The 16,454-nt window shown below is 36.1% G+C and overlaps 1 protein-coding gene across 1 annotated transcript; it reads right to left on the bottom strand.

Moving 5' to 3' along the window:
• Positions 1-1,788: 1,788 nt before the first annotated feature.
• On the bottom strand, positions 1,789-14,489 carry LOC140343319 (olfactomedin). Its single transcript, XM_072429953.1, has 5 exons — positions 14,410-14,489; positions 6,383-6,535; positions 4,496-4,711; positions 4,234-4,384; positions 1,789-2,886 (listed from the first exon to the last, which is right to left on the bottom strand). The coding sequence occupies exons 1-5, from the start codon at positions 14,458-14,460 to the stop codon at positions 2,063-2,065; spliced, it is 1,395 nt and encodes a 464-aa protein (XP_072286054.1). The 5' UTR covers positions 14,461-14,489; the 3' UTR covers positions 1,789-2,062.
• Positions 14,490-16,454: the final 1,965 nt, after the last annotated feature.

Genomic DNA, 16,454 nt, shown 5'->3' with positions numbered 1-16,454 from the left:
AAGAAATCCATTCCTGGTTTGCTGGATCACCCAGCTTCACTTTAGAAAGTGTATCCTCTCCAGCCTTGGAGAGCTTTAATGATTCAGGCCCTAGGACTCCACTTGCACCTGGCTGCCTTTCTGGGTTGCCCAATCTGACACTTTCACCTGGCTCCTTTTGTTGTTTTGCCAGGCTCCCCTTGCACCTTGCCTACTTGGACATGGGGTCTGTAGAAAATATTTTTGAGGCATTTTTAAATGTAGGAAGGTACATTCTAAGATATCTTGTCCATGCTGTTTAGTAAGTGGAGTATTTGGTGCAGATGGAATAATTTAGAAGGGGTCACTATCACGTTTTTAGTGTTCTGATATATTTTTAGAGCTTATAAAATATTGTATATGATATCAATCATATGGAGGCATTAATGTAGGCATTAAAGTGTGTAGTGCTGGTGGTAGAGTTGTTGTTAGAGGTTGCTTTGGTGCATTTCCCTCAACCATTCTTCAATATTGTTTCTGCAGTAATTAACATTAGTTGAGCTTCTTGTATGTAGGTATGTAGCAAAACAATTACCGGTACTTGAATTCTAGGGCAATAGCTAAATGCAAGTAGGTAAACCTATGTACAAGATATGTACAATCAGATCTAGCCACTTTTATGATCTAAACACAAGTGCTTGCAAGCACAACCGGGAGCACTTGTGCTACCTTCCCACTAACAGTCTTCTAAAATCCTCTGATTTTTCCCATGGCCTCGTTTATTCATAAACGCAAGCCGCATGACTCACTCTGAGAGGAGGAGCCTTCCTCAGCCAATCAGAGAGCACTAGAAATTTTAAATGGAGGGACCTCTCCCCATTTAACCTCTAGTGCCTTAAAAGAATAAATTGGTAGAAGTGTTGTGTACTGTTTTTAAATTACCAAGTAACTGTTTTCTGCTTGCTGAGCACAGGAGAACCTGCTGACATTGTAATATAAGTATATCTTACCCTGTAACACACTTTCCAGTACAGTGGATTGCATTGCAGTGGATAAAAAAAAAATTGTAACAAATGTATCATAATATTTTCAGGCCAGGTGAGGTTAATTAACCTCCAGTGCCCCCCGGATTGCCAACAAGAGGATTCTCAGGGCTGAATGCAGTTCTAAGAATCCTCCTGTTTTAATTTCCTCCTTCTTCCGATGGTTTCGCAAGTCGGTTTGGTGAAATTTCGCAGAACCACTGGGAAGTTAGAGGAAATTTTTGCGAGACCCTACTTTGTAATAATAATAATAATAATAATGATAATAATAATAATAAAAAAATGTCAGTGATTTTTGACAGTTGAGGAGAGCAACCAGCCAGGTAAGTATGTTTCATTGCAGAAGGGACATCACCTGTCTCTTTCTGCATCCATGTCCTGCCTGATTGCAGAGTTTGAAAGTAAAAACTTTAGTTACACTTTAGGACATTTGTTTAAATTCAGCAGATTTGTATCAATTGACCACAACCTATTATTATTCACAAATCAGTTACTTTATTTTTGACATTGAATCACAATCTATTTTTTTTTTTCATTTCATTAATGTGATTGGTGTTTGTCTGATTTTTTTTCATTCATCAGAAATTCCTATTTGAGCATATAATTTACGCTCAAATCCTTTAAAATTTCCAGACAATTTGGTAAATCAAGATGAAATAGATTTTATGGAAAGCAGAGATGGATAAAACCTGGATTGTGTACAAAAGCTGTAATGGCTATCTGTTCAGGAACATACAAAAGGAACATGCATTGGCACTCTTGCAAACTAGGCAGTAATACAACAATATTGTTCATCACATATATGTATTTATTATGAACATAGTTGTTTTTCTAAAACTCAGTCTGACAAAATAATGTAAGATGGCCTTACAAGCAATACAGCCCGCATTGTATACATCGTAAGAAAATATACAGAGAAAACATCTAAAATCTTCAATCTTTTCTAATGGTTTTATTACAATTAAGCTGTGATGAGTATTTAGGTCACGTAGTTAATAGGGCAAGATAATGGTAAAGAATATAAAGCCCTAATAGAAGACAATTCAGATAGATAAGAAACCTCAAGGCTTCAAGGCAACGTCATAATGTATCAGGTAGCCTTCACTATACATGTACAGCTTCCGTTCATTTGAATTGTAACTAAGACTGTGCACTTTCTCGGCCATCTTTTCCATCATGATACTCAGCCGACCCTCTTTTCCTGTTTTGGTGTCAAACATGTAGAAGATCTCTTCCATCTTCGGGCCAAGTGAGCGAGTGACATAAAGGACTCCACAAATCATGAATGCATTGCTTGCACCAGGCTTATATTGTGTGGTAGTCCAGCTTTTATCAACAGTGAATGTGGCAACGTTGACCTTACCCACCACAATGTTGCCAACACTCTCGTCAGTGGTATACAGAACCCAAAGACCTTTCTCATCTGATGCAAAGTCAATGTCTTGGAACATGGTGCCAGAATAAGAGAAGTGGTTGTTGAACGAAGCACTAGAAAGAGGCTTTCTTTGGTAAACTCCACTGGTCAAACTGACTCTACACAGATCACGGCTGTTGTAGCAGTTGTAGTACAAATTGTTGTTGTGTACAACCATTCCACCACCTTGGCCAGCAAAGGTGTGATTCCATTTATTTTTAATGAGTACAGAGAGGGGTAGATCCATGGCGTTCCTGTACATCTGCAGGTCAAACAGGGATGGGTAAATACGTAAGGACTCAAGAACCCGGCCATCAGTATTTAGAGGAGCCACCCAGTAGAGTGACTTCTTGGTGGTGTTCCAAGCTGCATCTTTGCCCCATGCTCCAGACTTGTATGCGCTTCCTTTCCAGTTGAGCTGGAGAAGGTTGGGTTTACTAACACGGGCCAAGCCTTGGTGCTGACAAGACCCTGTAAAAAGAATTAGAAAAATGTATTAATATTTACTTCATGTCACACTTACTTCTTTCTCACTAAAGCGCAGGTGTCTCTCTCCTGTGTATGGAGGCAGTTCTGACTTTGGGTGTGCCTGCGTACCCAAGCTTTATCAGTTTTACCCATCCCGCTGGCCAATCAGCAAAAAGCCTCTTAATCATCCCTGGCTATTTAGCTAGCTCAGACACAGCACTCAGTGTTTGTGCAACATGTCTCCACTAGCCCCCTAGCTCTGTTGGACAAGTTCCTGTACACCTATTGCTTAATTCAGTATTTCCCCTGCCCAGCTCCTGTGTTAACCCCTTGTTGTCAAGTCTGTTGTTTCCCATATTCATCTGTCACCCGTGCCTCCTGTTGCTTCCAGCGTCTCCTGTGTTCCCTGTGTCTGCAGTAGCCCCGGCCTTCCTTGACAAATCTTCTGCCTTGTGATTTGGTACCGCTTATCTTCCTGCCCACCCTGGTGTGCCCAAGGACCGCAACCCGGCAGTAACCAGCAGCACAACATCCTCACCACTAGAAGCTCTGGAGAACACCTGGTTACTGCTTAGACTCTGCACCTTGGCCCTTCTCAGGGCTCACACCATTTCTGTACAAACCGTAGCACCCCCTAGTTGTCCTGTTTCCCCAAGTGTGACACTTGACATTTTAATGAAGATTTTTAGGATTGTAGCATTTCATATTTTGTATGCATAATACTTTTAAAAGAAATATCAAGAAAAACAAAATTATGTGAATTCACATGCAACGCATCACTACACATGGCTCATCCTAAAAATCTCTATTTACTTGAAATGGCTTCAAAAATGTATAATCTCAGAACACTATAGGCTAGAGTCTAAAACCAATGTCTTAGTCTTACCCTCTTATTCTATAAATCATCACCTAGAAATGGGCACGACTAGTATGACCCTAATCTTCCATGTTAAACAACGCTGGGCTTTAGTCAACCCAAGATATTGAAACTATCTTCAAAATAGTACTGAGGGCATCTCCCGGTAAAACTAAATACTTTTAATTAGAAAATTCAGGATTTAAGGGTGGTATGGCTATAGATTTCCGCTTTGGATTTCCTACTCTAATATTTTATTGTAAGTGGATCCGAATAAGTTTTTTTATTAGTTTCTTGCACAGCATTACTACCTCTAGCAAGGTTTGAAGCTACCATATGAAGAAATTAAAAGTCAATATTAACAATTGACATAAAAATCTATATATTTTGGAAGTTTTGTATGTTTTTTAAACAGTTTGTGTAGAAATATTTTCCATATTTTATTGTCCAGATATGTCTAATCATTTGTTGCTTGTATGTCCTATCTAACTTACCTAAGGGCACAGTCACTGGAGCTTTTGGTTTATTATTCTTTTCACAATCCACAAGACGTTTCTTCAAACTCTCCATTTCCCTCTTGGCTTTTAGTACATTGTTCTTGTCAAGAGTTTCTAGTTGTCCAACAGTCTTGGATATATTCTTGACCTGAAGTCACAAAAATCATTAAATACATTTTGGAGTATAGCTGCTAATAGATTAATATTAAGTTTTCTATATCTCTTTTGTCCCTTTTGGTTGGTGTTTGAAGGAACATACCTCCTTATAGAGACTTTCCACTTGAGCACTGTTTGCATTTGGTTTGGCTCTCATTGCTGTGACGTACATTTCCAGTTCCTTAATTTCCTTTTTCAGAAGATCAAAATTTATTTCTATCAAGCCTTCAGGACGCAACTTCTCCAGATGTTCCACTCTCTTGGTCAGATTAATAATCCTTTCAAAGTATGTGTCCAGTCTGATGTCCTGTTCTTCTAACTATAGAAGACATGGTGCCAGTTTTAGGTAAAAAGTGATACAAGTACCATAGTTGGACACTACCCAATAAGACACTTTACATAGGACTTCATAGACCTAAACATTTCATAAACTCCTAAAGACCTAAACTGAAGACTGTATTTCCTTTCTAATTCGTTTTATTCTATTGTATGTCTGTATGAATATCTCATGTTTCCTTACAAAAACAGATATGGAATAGTTATAAGCTCTTATGGTAATTGTGGGCTGAATAAAAGTTGGTATGTGGTTGCTAAAAATTAAGAAAAAAAGCTTCCCTTAAAAAGAAGTCATAATATACTTACCTGTCCTGCTTCTAAAAATGTTGGATGTCTACCCACCCAAAGAGTGATGTGATTCCTTATGCTGACTTTGATCACTACTGTGTCCTGTAGTAATATAAAGAGGAAAGTAAAAGGAACCACTTTGGTTGATGGGGGACCAGACATCCAACACTTCTGAATGTGATGTGAGTCAGATGAAAAGAATTCTTCTGCCAGTGTCACTGCTAAAAACTACCAACCCATTACTTTTGCATTCATATAGAGCTACAGCCTCTAACGGCTACATTTATGGTTATATCTGATGTCAGTTGGAAAAGAGTAAAATTAAAACTTATCATCCTACCGAAATGTAAATACTTTTTTTTTATCAGGAGCGGGATTTTATTTTTTTACAGTTGTGACAGTTGTAATTCAAGGTAAGAATCAGCTTTCTTGTATCTGCAAGGGTTTTCTTAAAAGCAAATTTAAATGTAAATGCAAACATCTGCATTTGCAAGTTAAAAATAGTGTATGCATGCACAATTGCAAATTAATATGTCTTTTGTGGCTTTCTCAATAGGTTTAAGTAGGTATAGCAACAGTACCTATGATTGTCTATGGTGGGCTCCGCTAGCTGAAAAGTTATGGTCTTTCCTATCTCACTTTCAGGGGTCCATTTATACATTTTTTATTAGTTAATTTGACAATGATTTTCATCCTTTCTCATTTGATTTTTTTTTGCCATCAAACTTGAATCTAAAGTGAATGAGGCATAATGAAAAAAAGGGTAAATCACAGTCAAATTGATGAATGAAAATGATATAAATAGAGCCCTAAGTATGTGGTTATTCTCCTATATTGGCTTATATGGCAGAGACTATTACTGGTCAAGATATAAAGGGTAGGGTCCCTAATTGTATTGAGTGTAATAGCGACCGAGTTGCCAAGCTTGGTATGTGAACATACAATTATGAAGAAAAGCAAAAAGACGGCACTTTGCTGGAAAGAGTTGTCTTTTTTGCTTTTTTTCATAATTGTAAGATACTACTACTGCCCAGAACAATGTGTCTTCTCTCTGATTTACTCTGTATTTTCCCCTCCCCAGCTACACTGGCTGTAAATGGTTTCAATGTGCATACATTGCAGCTAACCCCCTCCATGTATTCCAGATGTGGACTGCAGTGCTACCACACAACACTGGTACATCCAACTTCATTGAAATGAGTATTACAGTTTATTATTTTGACCACATAATCTAAAAAAATCCTTCAATACCCCTGGTATAAAACAGCGGGGACATCTATCGTAAACCTTGCTTCGATGACACATCTCTGGGTTTATTAAGCACCTTCATATTCAATAAATATACATAAAAAATATTTTTTTAAACCTTCTGCATTTCATCTTCCACTCTGTTGCTCAGTCGAACGGTCTCATCCTCCAAGGCTCCGACCCGCTTGGCAGGGAAGGAACTGTCGGGCAGAAGCACCTCGCAGACACAATGATCTTTCCCAACTAGTATGCCTGTAGCATTTTGGGCCACCTGTAGAAAAGAGAAGAGGGAGTTTTAGAAGCACTTTATACTTGTGCACAGTTCCCTTGCGGCATGATACAGAATAGAGAGGTTACAATATGGGGTAAAAATACAGCATTCCATTTATTACTCTATTAAGTGGTATAATCATTCCCCTCCAATAAAGTCTGCTATCACAGGTGGGATAAACCATTTCTACAAGTCTAAGCCAAACAAGCAGAATAATGTGGTAATATGACATACTGTGTGGCCCATATCAACATGACAACCATTTCATTTTGCCATTATGTACTCCTCTGTTCAAAAGTATTTTATGAAAACTACATTTCAGGTGATCAGGAAAACAGATACATTTATGGGAGCTGGTTTGCGAGTTTCCACATCTCTGCCACATAGCTGTCCTTGTCCTACGTCCAAGTGGCATTTTTGTACTTACCTTGTAATCTCTGGGCTTTGATGTATGAAAAAAGGATAAATATTACAATTTGTCTTGATTTACACAAATCACGAGAGGCAGAGATGGAGTTAATAATAGTAGATTGTAAATGCGCTCTGGATTTATCTTTATGGTAATCACATTTTTTAATTGGGGTGATAGCAGATTTGAGATGAACCAAAGGACAAAAAGTATTTTTTTTAGTCAAGTGCTCATGAAACAAAAACAAAAATCATAGTGTACAAATTATTTATTATCATTTTAATTTTGAAAGCACAAAGACATAAAATTACATGCAAAATATGAGCACGTGTGACAATGATACCTATAAACACACAAACTGGCCACATTTCCTATACTAATGTAACATTCCACATACAGTTTTTCTTATTATAGAGAATCTCTGCTGACTTCAATCATTCGAAAATGTACAAGGAAAAATAACTTTTTTTTTAGATTTCCTTGCATGCCATTGGGTATTGGGTGAGCTTGATAATCCACCATGGTGAAACAGCATATATTCCTTAAATCACTCCTATTATGATCCAGTTTTCAGGTATTTGTGGACAAATAATTGTGGTTTGGGAATCCACACATCTGTAGTTAGCAGCAGCCACCGTTAGTCAACATTCTCGGAGCATTTTGCAATCAGTCAAGGTAAAGCTAAACTCCATCCTTTTGTAAAGTTGTGCAAGCTCATCTCCTGTAATGAAATGGCTTACTCTGGTTTAATTGCATAATGTGAGCTACTCACAATGTGCATTAGAAGCTGAAGAAAGTCAGATAGAGTTTTCCTCATTTCCTAGCTGGTGGACATCCAGCATCATCTAGCCCTTTCCTACATAGCTTAACTGTGATAGAAATGCTGCTCCCCATTGATACGGTACAGTGAATGAGTACTGAAACCCTAGGGCAGCCAGACTGTTACTGGTAGGATTAAAAAGTGAAAATAAAGGAAGAAAAGTTGTAAAAAAAAATTAATGCAGCCACTATATCTTCGTAATAGTAGGTAGAGGTGCTTGGAAAAGTTTGACTCAAATTCTGAATCCAATCGGATTGCTCAAGAAATCTAACTAGATTTCAAGTTGGTGTTTTAACTTTTTTATTATGAGCCAAACTATACAATGACAGGCATAGTTCAGATCAGCCCAACCGGCCACGAGACAATGACAGCTGCCATAGTCCTGCAGTTTGAGCCCTACTATACCTGTCAATTACTTTAAAGACAGCCATAAAAATATTGGATTAGTACTCGGACTGTTATAATTCCAAGTTCTGATTCTAGATCAGAACAGGCATGATCAAAATCAGAATTCAGATTGGAACTATCACAAGCACTGCCACTGGTGAGGTGCAAAATAATTTTATCCGTGAGGTTAGGTACACTTTCAACACTTGCATATAATGTTGCTGCAACTCGCAATGATTCCTTCTAGTTCAATAAACTTCATTGAGCAAAATACCCAAGAAACACTTCCGACTCTGAAATTTTTCTTGCCCCCAAATGAAATGTAGGCATATACATAGCCCATAAAAAGAGAAAAATATCTGAGGCAACCTGGAAGAATCACCATGGGTAGATAGGTGACTTTGCTTCTTGATTGCCTTCATAAAACTTGCAGGTTAAATAGAGCAATACAATGCTGCAATACAACCATCGCCGTTGCAGTAACTGAACTTATGTTGCCTTAAAATGTACGCACTGAAATACAAATTTTCAATACAAACACACCTGCACAGGTCCTATTCAACCTCAGCTAGACAAAACTCAACTCATATGGAGCATGTTCACACCATGGCAAAAGACAAAGCCAAAACCAAAATACAAAACCTGATTCCTTTCACTGTAAGATAGATTTCTCACCAGCCACACACATTCCCCCATCACTGGACCATCTTCATCCAAAGAAATCTCGCCATCTTGTCCAGAGCCAGACTCCTCTTGCATGGGTTCTTTTCTAGTATGGTTATGCCATCCTTTCATCAACAATCGACTGTCAATAAACATGACATGCAAATCAAATGTTCAAGAATACAATACAAAGCAAAAAGCATTTATAGGACACAGCCATTGTTCTAAGCATTGATATGCTGCAAGTTTCTGATAAATGTAAAAGGAACAAAATGATACAATGCCATATTGAGACCTTGTGAGCAAAATCACTATAAGGCTCTTGAGCATCAAAGTTAAAAATATGTTGAATTCAACACTTTAACAGTGTGGCGACCCCACATTTTTCTTCATAGGTTGTACATGATTTGCATACAGTATGGGATTCCATCTGTATTTATTATGATTACAACAGAGGATTTCTTATAAATTACTGTTGAGGACACTTGATATTAAAAGCCTAGTCTACAAAATACCAAAAAATACTTTAGATACTTTTTACCACTCTTGTAGACATATAATTATGTTAAAATACCCAATGAAATCTTCTACTCTTGCAAAAGTCTGTGTAGTTTTAAAAAAATGACTATATGTCATTTATTATTTCCTATATATGTGTCATATTGTTTACACAGAACTTATTTCAGATCACACTTTCATTTCTATTGATAATACAATGCATGAATTGTGGACTGATACAGTTACTAATAGGTTTCAATTCACATTAAAGCTTTTTGTCTTGTCTTCAAAGGGAGTTTCTCATAGGGAATACGCCAACCCACAGATTGTGTCCTGTTGGTGTCCTGATGGCCAATTTTCTGCAAATGCAAACAAAAAAATGTGAAGTGAATGGAATTATAAGGTACAACATAATTAAAGGTATAATAATATATTTGAATCTATTACAATCTATTTGGATATATCTTAAAATATATAAGACAAAATCATAACTTGTAACAGGCCAAATCAGTGAATTAAGGCAATGCTGAGTATTTTCACACACTTCCAACCATTCCTAATCTCTGTATAGAAACATTTTATATTTTGTTTCTATAAGCGAAATAAGGTATAAAAAAAAACTCATCTCAAATTTATCTTGGCAGTTTTAAATAGAGCACAATAGGCTCTGTATGATTACCGATTTTGTGTTCCATTCCTGCAATCTAAGGGCTTCCAGCTCCATTCCTCATTCATCTTTTAAATTTGGAAAAGGGGATTTTGCTAGACATCTCTGAGCCCAAAATTTAGGTGCAAAAGCTGTGGAAAAGGTGATAATATTCTTCTAGAGATCTTGGGAGTTTATTTATAGCATCAAAGCTAAAAGATGTTTTTAGGGGGAGTGAGAGGTTAGGACCAAAGTCAATTGTTATTCTGTCCCTCTGGCTAATTGTCCCTGGTACAACATTCACTTGGGCTAAAAGTGAGGGGAAATCAAAACATCATCTAATAGAACAGGAAAAGAAAGGATGTTTTCCAATAGCTTCACTTGTTTATGTGACATCTCTCTGGCTGGGGTTTACCATTCCTTACCCTATCCAAATGAGAAAAATATATATATACATTAATATGCTAAGCTGACAGTTACTCCTTCAACAGCACAGATACATTTGAGCAGAGTCATTACTTGTATTTAAATCATTTTTACATCCAGTAAAATATTGATGGTTGCTTTACAGATCAGCAGGCTGGAAGTGTGCAGAGATACTATATTACTATATAGTGCATCATGTTCTAACTTTACTTTTATAGAAAGCAAATCAACATACCCGAATATTTGTGTCTTCTAGCCGCAAGTGCTGTTTGTCATTTCCTTGGCGTACTTGTAGGAAGTTGATAGCATGCTTCAGAATCTTCAAAGATGGTATAGGATCCTGTCTTGAATTGTTGCGTCTTGAGCTTCCAAAAATCTTAACTTGATCCTTCCATTCCAGCAGCACTCATCCAATGTAATATTGTTAACATTCACTTTGTAACTTCATCACTTCATCAAAAGGCTTTTTAATACTGCAGTAGCTTTATTATTCATCCACATGCAGTACCAGTCACAAGAACTTCCATGTCGTGTTCAATGTCAAATTGTCTCTGAGATATATAGCAGTCCCTTTATAGTTATTGTTACCTGTAACTTCACCTAGCTGATTCCTAAATGCCCATGGGAAGAGCCTTTGCCACATTTACAAAAGAACAGCAGATAGGAGACAATAGTGATAAAACTGGAATGTACAGAGTAGGGCTGTCCATCCTCAGTCCTTAGGGGCCACATTTAGGACAGGATTTTCATTTTCTGATTCTACACATTGTTAAATTTGTAGCTGTTTGTTAAATACTAAAAAAGTGTTAAAATCGGGCCCATGAGGACTAGAGTTGGACAATACTGTTTTACATCATTGCAGCTAATGGTGACAGAGTCAAAGTCAGGATATGTCTGGTTTCTAAAGAAGCTGTAGTGTACGACTTACGTACGACGAGGATTTGAAATTAAAAAGTGTATGCTCCTTCCCCACCTCTTAGATTGTAAGCTCTTCGGGGCACGGTCCTCTCCTTCCCCTGTGTCACTATCCGTATCTGTCCATCATTTGCAACCCCTATTTAATGTGCAGTGCTGTTGGACTATATAAATACCATTTAATAATAATAAGAATAATTAAGATAATAACTTTACGTTTAGGCTTTTTTTTAATAAACCCCAAATTTTTGGGACTATTGCAAACTTGACAGTAGTCCCTAAAAATGTTCTTATGTGCACCAGACTTTCACGGCCATTAACAATTGCTTATCAATTGGACAAAATTAAAATGATTTAAAATAAAGGCCCAATGTGAGATGAACATGCTGCAATACACAGCAATACTGAGTATGTCAGCACACTCCAGACAGTCTGAATCATTGACTTGTAAAGAAACTGTTAAGCAAAAATGTCTCCCATTTCTTGAATTATTTTCAGTTCTCAAATACAATAATGATTATAATACCAACAGTTTTGATTGTGCATACATTGATAATATTATAGAGTTTGGCTTGAACAATAATTGTATTGTATTTTCAGTTATTGGTCATTGATAATGACCTGGAACATGATAGTGGGCACTATTACCATCAGTGAAAAGTGTAAAGTGTAAAGTCATAGGACTTTTAATGTCCCAAAAGAACAACTTGGAAAAATAGCGGAGTATTAAGCCAGCCTATAACTAAAGATAGAGCATCACTCTAAACTTTTTATCTGACTTTTTTTATGATTCAAGATTTCCAGATTGATTTTTTTAAACAACTAAAACCTCTCATGAATTTAAAAAACTACAGCTCAATAAATATTTTAGGTACAGGTAGTCCTCGATGTAAGGACATCCAACATACAGACGACTCCTGGATAAAAACGGGCCTTCCCTGCTTTCTCCTGTGCAGGACGGAGGCTTGATGGGGGCAGGGGGTCTGTTTGCATGACTTGCAGAAGAAATCTTTTGCAAAACTCAGCTAAGGTTGTGGGAGATCTTAAGAGTGGAGCTAATCTTAAACATCTGTAACTCTTTAATGACCAAGACAAACTCTGCAGTTGTTTCTTTTTGCATATCAAAGCACATCTTGCTCCAGAAGTTAATGAATGTCTAGGCTCTATAAAGTTTTTTTTGCTTTTTTGTTAATGATAATTCACAGTGAGGATTTTATACAATAACTGACACCACACTGCCTAACAATATGTTGAGATAAACATCTGTCCTAATTGCACTTAATAAAATAATGTACCCGTTCTAACTTACATACAAATTCAACCTAAAAACAAACGTACTGTCCCTGTCTCGTATGTAACCCGGGGACTACCTGTATTTGAGATTCAAATTGAGCTATTTGATGCTACTGCTGACTAGTTTGAGGTTTCTTTTGGTAAAAATAAAAACATCAACCCATTTGATAGTAAAAAAAAAACAGTCCTATTAATAAATAATAATAATAATAAAAAGTTCTAATAAAATTGACACCTTTGCACTTAAGTGAGCAACCATCTTTATAGTATAGAATCCACATTTGGCAAGAATGCATAGTTTGTCATCCTTTAAAGATTAAAATCAACAGCTTAATGAAGATGTATGAAAAAAAACAAGAACTTTGGTTGCTTTCTTGAAACCATTGATCCCATATCTTTCTATACTGTGAGCTCAGAAGCTTGAAAAATCGTAACTAAAAAAATTGTAACTACTTAAATCAGCTATTCCCACCAGGGTTCTGTGAAAGCTCAGGGTTCCTTCACAAGTTTTTGGGGTTTTCTCGATCTGTTGCTCATGAGCCTCCTATTTGATGATGCTGCATAGTTCTAGAGCCAAAACCACTTGGTACAGCAAGCTGCAAGACTCTAATGATGTTTTTGTGGTCAACAAAAGTAGAATTCTAGCCACCACTATAAAGGGGTAATTTGCTCACTAGACAATTGGGGAAGATTTTTTCTCACTGACCTCCAAAAATTGGTTTTGAATTGGTATTATTGAAATAATATATTAATATTATTATGTATGAAAAAATAGTTCTTGATGCATAGTTATCCACCTGTAAATCCAGACTGAATGGCTTTTAAACAATATATTCTGGATGTGTGTCTTCATCCAACCTATTTACCTACAGTAGAGGATATTTGGCTGATTTTGGCCCAATTCACCACTCTCAAAATTTTTGTAATAATAAATGATTACTTATAATTATAAAATAATTTACAGCCAGCCTTCTCTTTTGGCAAATGATAATACTCTATATCACAGTCTCTCAACCAAGTTTCCTCCAGAGGTTTCTAGCAGTTCCTTGAGCAATAAACAATTTGTGCCTCTCAGGTTTACTGACCCCCAGTAATCTTTTTGGCTTTCTGTAATGGTGACATTCTTTTTATTGGTCAGCAATGTAAGAGGTATTCTTCCTGCGGACCACCATGGTAATGTGCTGTGGATATGGTAATTTTAGCTGGGGTTCCCTGAAGACCTGAAACTTATTTGAAGGGTCCCCCCATGTTAGAAAGGTGTGAGAAACATTGCTTAATTTAGTAAAAACTCCAACAATTCTCACTGATCTTTTTGTATTCCACAACAAGACCAAACCTGCCTACCACCCTCACTTTCTAGGACAGTCCAAGAGTCTGCAGATTTGTCCCTAGAATTACCTAAGCAATGGTACCAAACACTTCTTCTTGATACAAATAGTTGTAATTATTTATTGTGCATTTCTAAGTTATAGTGCTTGATTTAATAAAGCTCTCCAAGGCTGGTGAAGATACACTTTCATCAGTGATGTTGTGTGGTCCAGATAATTCAACACAAGATGGAAACATCAAAAATGTTGCCAGCACAGCCAAACTACTTTTGCATAAAACACAAACAACTAAACCACCCACATCAGAATCAGAAGAAAGGAGTGATCATTTATTTCAATTATTCATTTATATGATATCATATATAATAAATAAACAGAATTTGAGTATTTGAAGTGAATATTCACTCCTTTATATTAAAATATACTTGGCCTTATTGTCTTACCATATACATAAAGTTTTTAATATGTCCTAAAGGAGGAAACACTTACAAATGCAGCAGGGGCATGGAGCAGGACCAAAGTCAGGAGACAGATATACATCTTTATCGAAGGTGAAGTGGCAGTGCTTGAGGGTAACAACTGTAGGTTTATATAGAGAAGGACCGAGACCCTATGACACCCTATTCCCCCAACCTACACCTTATTAGTGTTTCTTATCTTAATCCTTAAATGATGTGTTTGTCATAATTACAGGGTGCACGGAAAAATGATATCTTTGATATCTATTATTTTGTGCCATGTGGGATTAATGGTGTATGGTGACAGGTGTCTGGGATTATGGCACATAATGGCATGGAGTTCCAAGAACTTCACTAAAACCCCTGTGACTAATCACATCTATTGTCTTGCCCTTCTGTGTTGGACTATTTATGAAATTGTGGTTAGACACTTAAGTGTTTATTTGTCAACATTTTCATTCTTATCTGTTAGTGTTTAAGTAAATTCTAGCATTGGAACACTCACAGGAGCATTAGAGCATTCACAGAATGGCTAGACACATCTAAACATGATATAGAAAACAAGTATAATCATGAGACTTTTGAGGCATAATTCATCAAACTAAATTTGCAACTATAAAAATTAAAATTTAATACATTTTAATAACACCTATCTATATAAAAATATATAAATGCATATAAATGTATATTTGTTTATTACAAGTCTAATACGTAAGAAGCCCGGAGGAGATAAATTAATTTATGATGTAAATGAGCCTGGAAAGTGATTAAATACCATATAAAGACAATGTTATTGATTGGACTATTAATGCTTATAAATGCACAAATATAAAATTGAGCTACTGTTTTCCATCTTCATCTCTGGTCATTGGGATCCTGAAAGTGGTAATTTGTGAGGAGATTGCTGTTCCTAAAGGAATTATGATACTTTTTTGTAAGTATTAATGGATTTTGAATAATATTTGAATATGTTTTGAGAAGGTTTATGTATGTACCAATTTGAAATATCTATAATTTTGTATATATACAATTCGTAGATCTCAGTCTGAAGTTCCTTATGAAGTGGATTCTATCTACGAAACGCGTCGAACATCCACTGAGATTTAGAAAAAGGCATTTTTGTGGAAAACCACTAATTTCTGGGATTCCACCAAAACAAAATAATCAAAAAAAGGAAAACTTTTTTTTATCCATAACAAAACTTATTTTAATAAATATCATTAAAATTCCTCAATTAAAAAATACAAAAATAACGTCATTTATCCCAAACCAGATACTCCTAAGGGTTTTCTTCGAAAGGTGTACCCAGTTCTACGCGTTTCGCGGATTTATTCTGCTTCTTCAGGAAAGCAAGGAGATCTATTATTACAAACATCAAAATACAAAATTAACTTTTGATTTTACATAATAATATTAATTTTAGACATATTTGTATCTAGTACTGAATTCTCATTATAATTCAAATAAATATGGATGTTTCGGGTTGTGAACATGCAGAGCCCCTCTTACATAAGTTGGCGAACAGGACAGCAATCTAGGGACTATTTCCTATATGCAGCAACCAGATAACATCTAATGATGAAAACAGAGTAATCAAATAAGACCAATAATTTTTACTTTACAATAAAATTCCTCTTTACACAGTTACACAGCCCAGGTGATTCCAATTCTATATCGTATGTCAGAATAACCTTATCAAACCACTATTTATCATTTGTTTCATATCTCCACATTGTTCAATCCCCCAGGTGAATCCTAATCTTTTTGTGAAGAAATATATATTTCTCAAATTTGCCATTTACCAACATAGCCTTCATTTAGATTGCCTCCAGTGACCAATCTACTTAGATTTACCTATGAGAGTTTTACTTGTAAATTGTGTTTATATGTTTTTTATATAGATAAGTGTTGATAAAATGTATTGAATTTTAATTATTATAGTTGCAAATTTTGTTTGATAATTTATGCCTTAAAATTCTTATGATTATTCTTGTTTTCTATAGCATGTGTTCTATGTCATTATGTACAATGATTACCTAAAATACTACCAAAAAAAATATTTGGACACACCTAAAG

This window comes from Pyxicephalus adspersus, chromosome Z (genome assembly GCF_032062135.1).
Source record: "Pyxicephalus adspersus chromosome Z, UCB_Pads_2.0, whole genome shotgun sequence".
NCBI classification, from domain to species: domain Eukaryota; kingdom Metazoa; phylum Chordata; class Amphibia; order Anura; family Pyxicephalidae; genus Pyxicephalus; species Pyxicephalus adspersus.
Note: the sequence above shows the minus strand (reverse complement) of the source record. Positions and strands in the feature narration are given on the sequence as shown.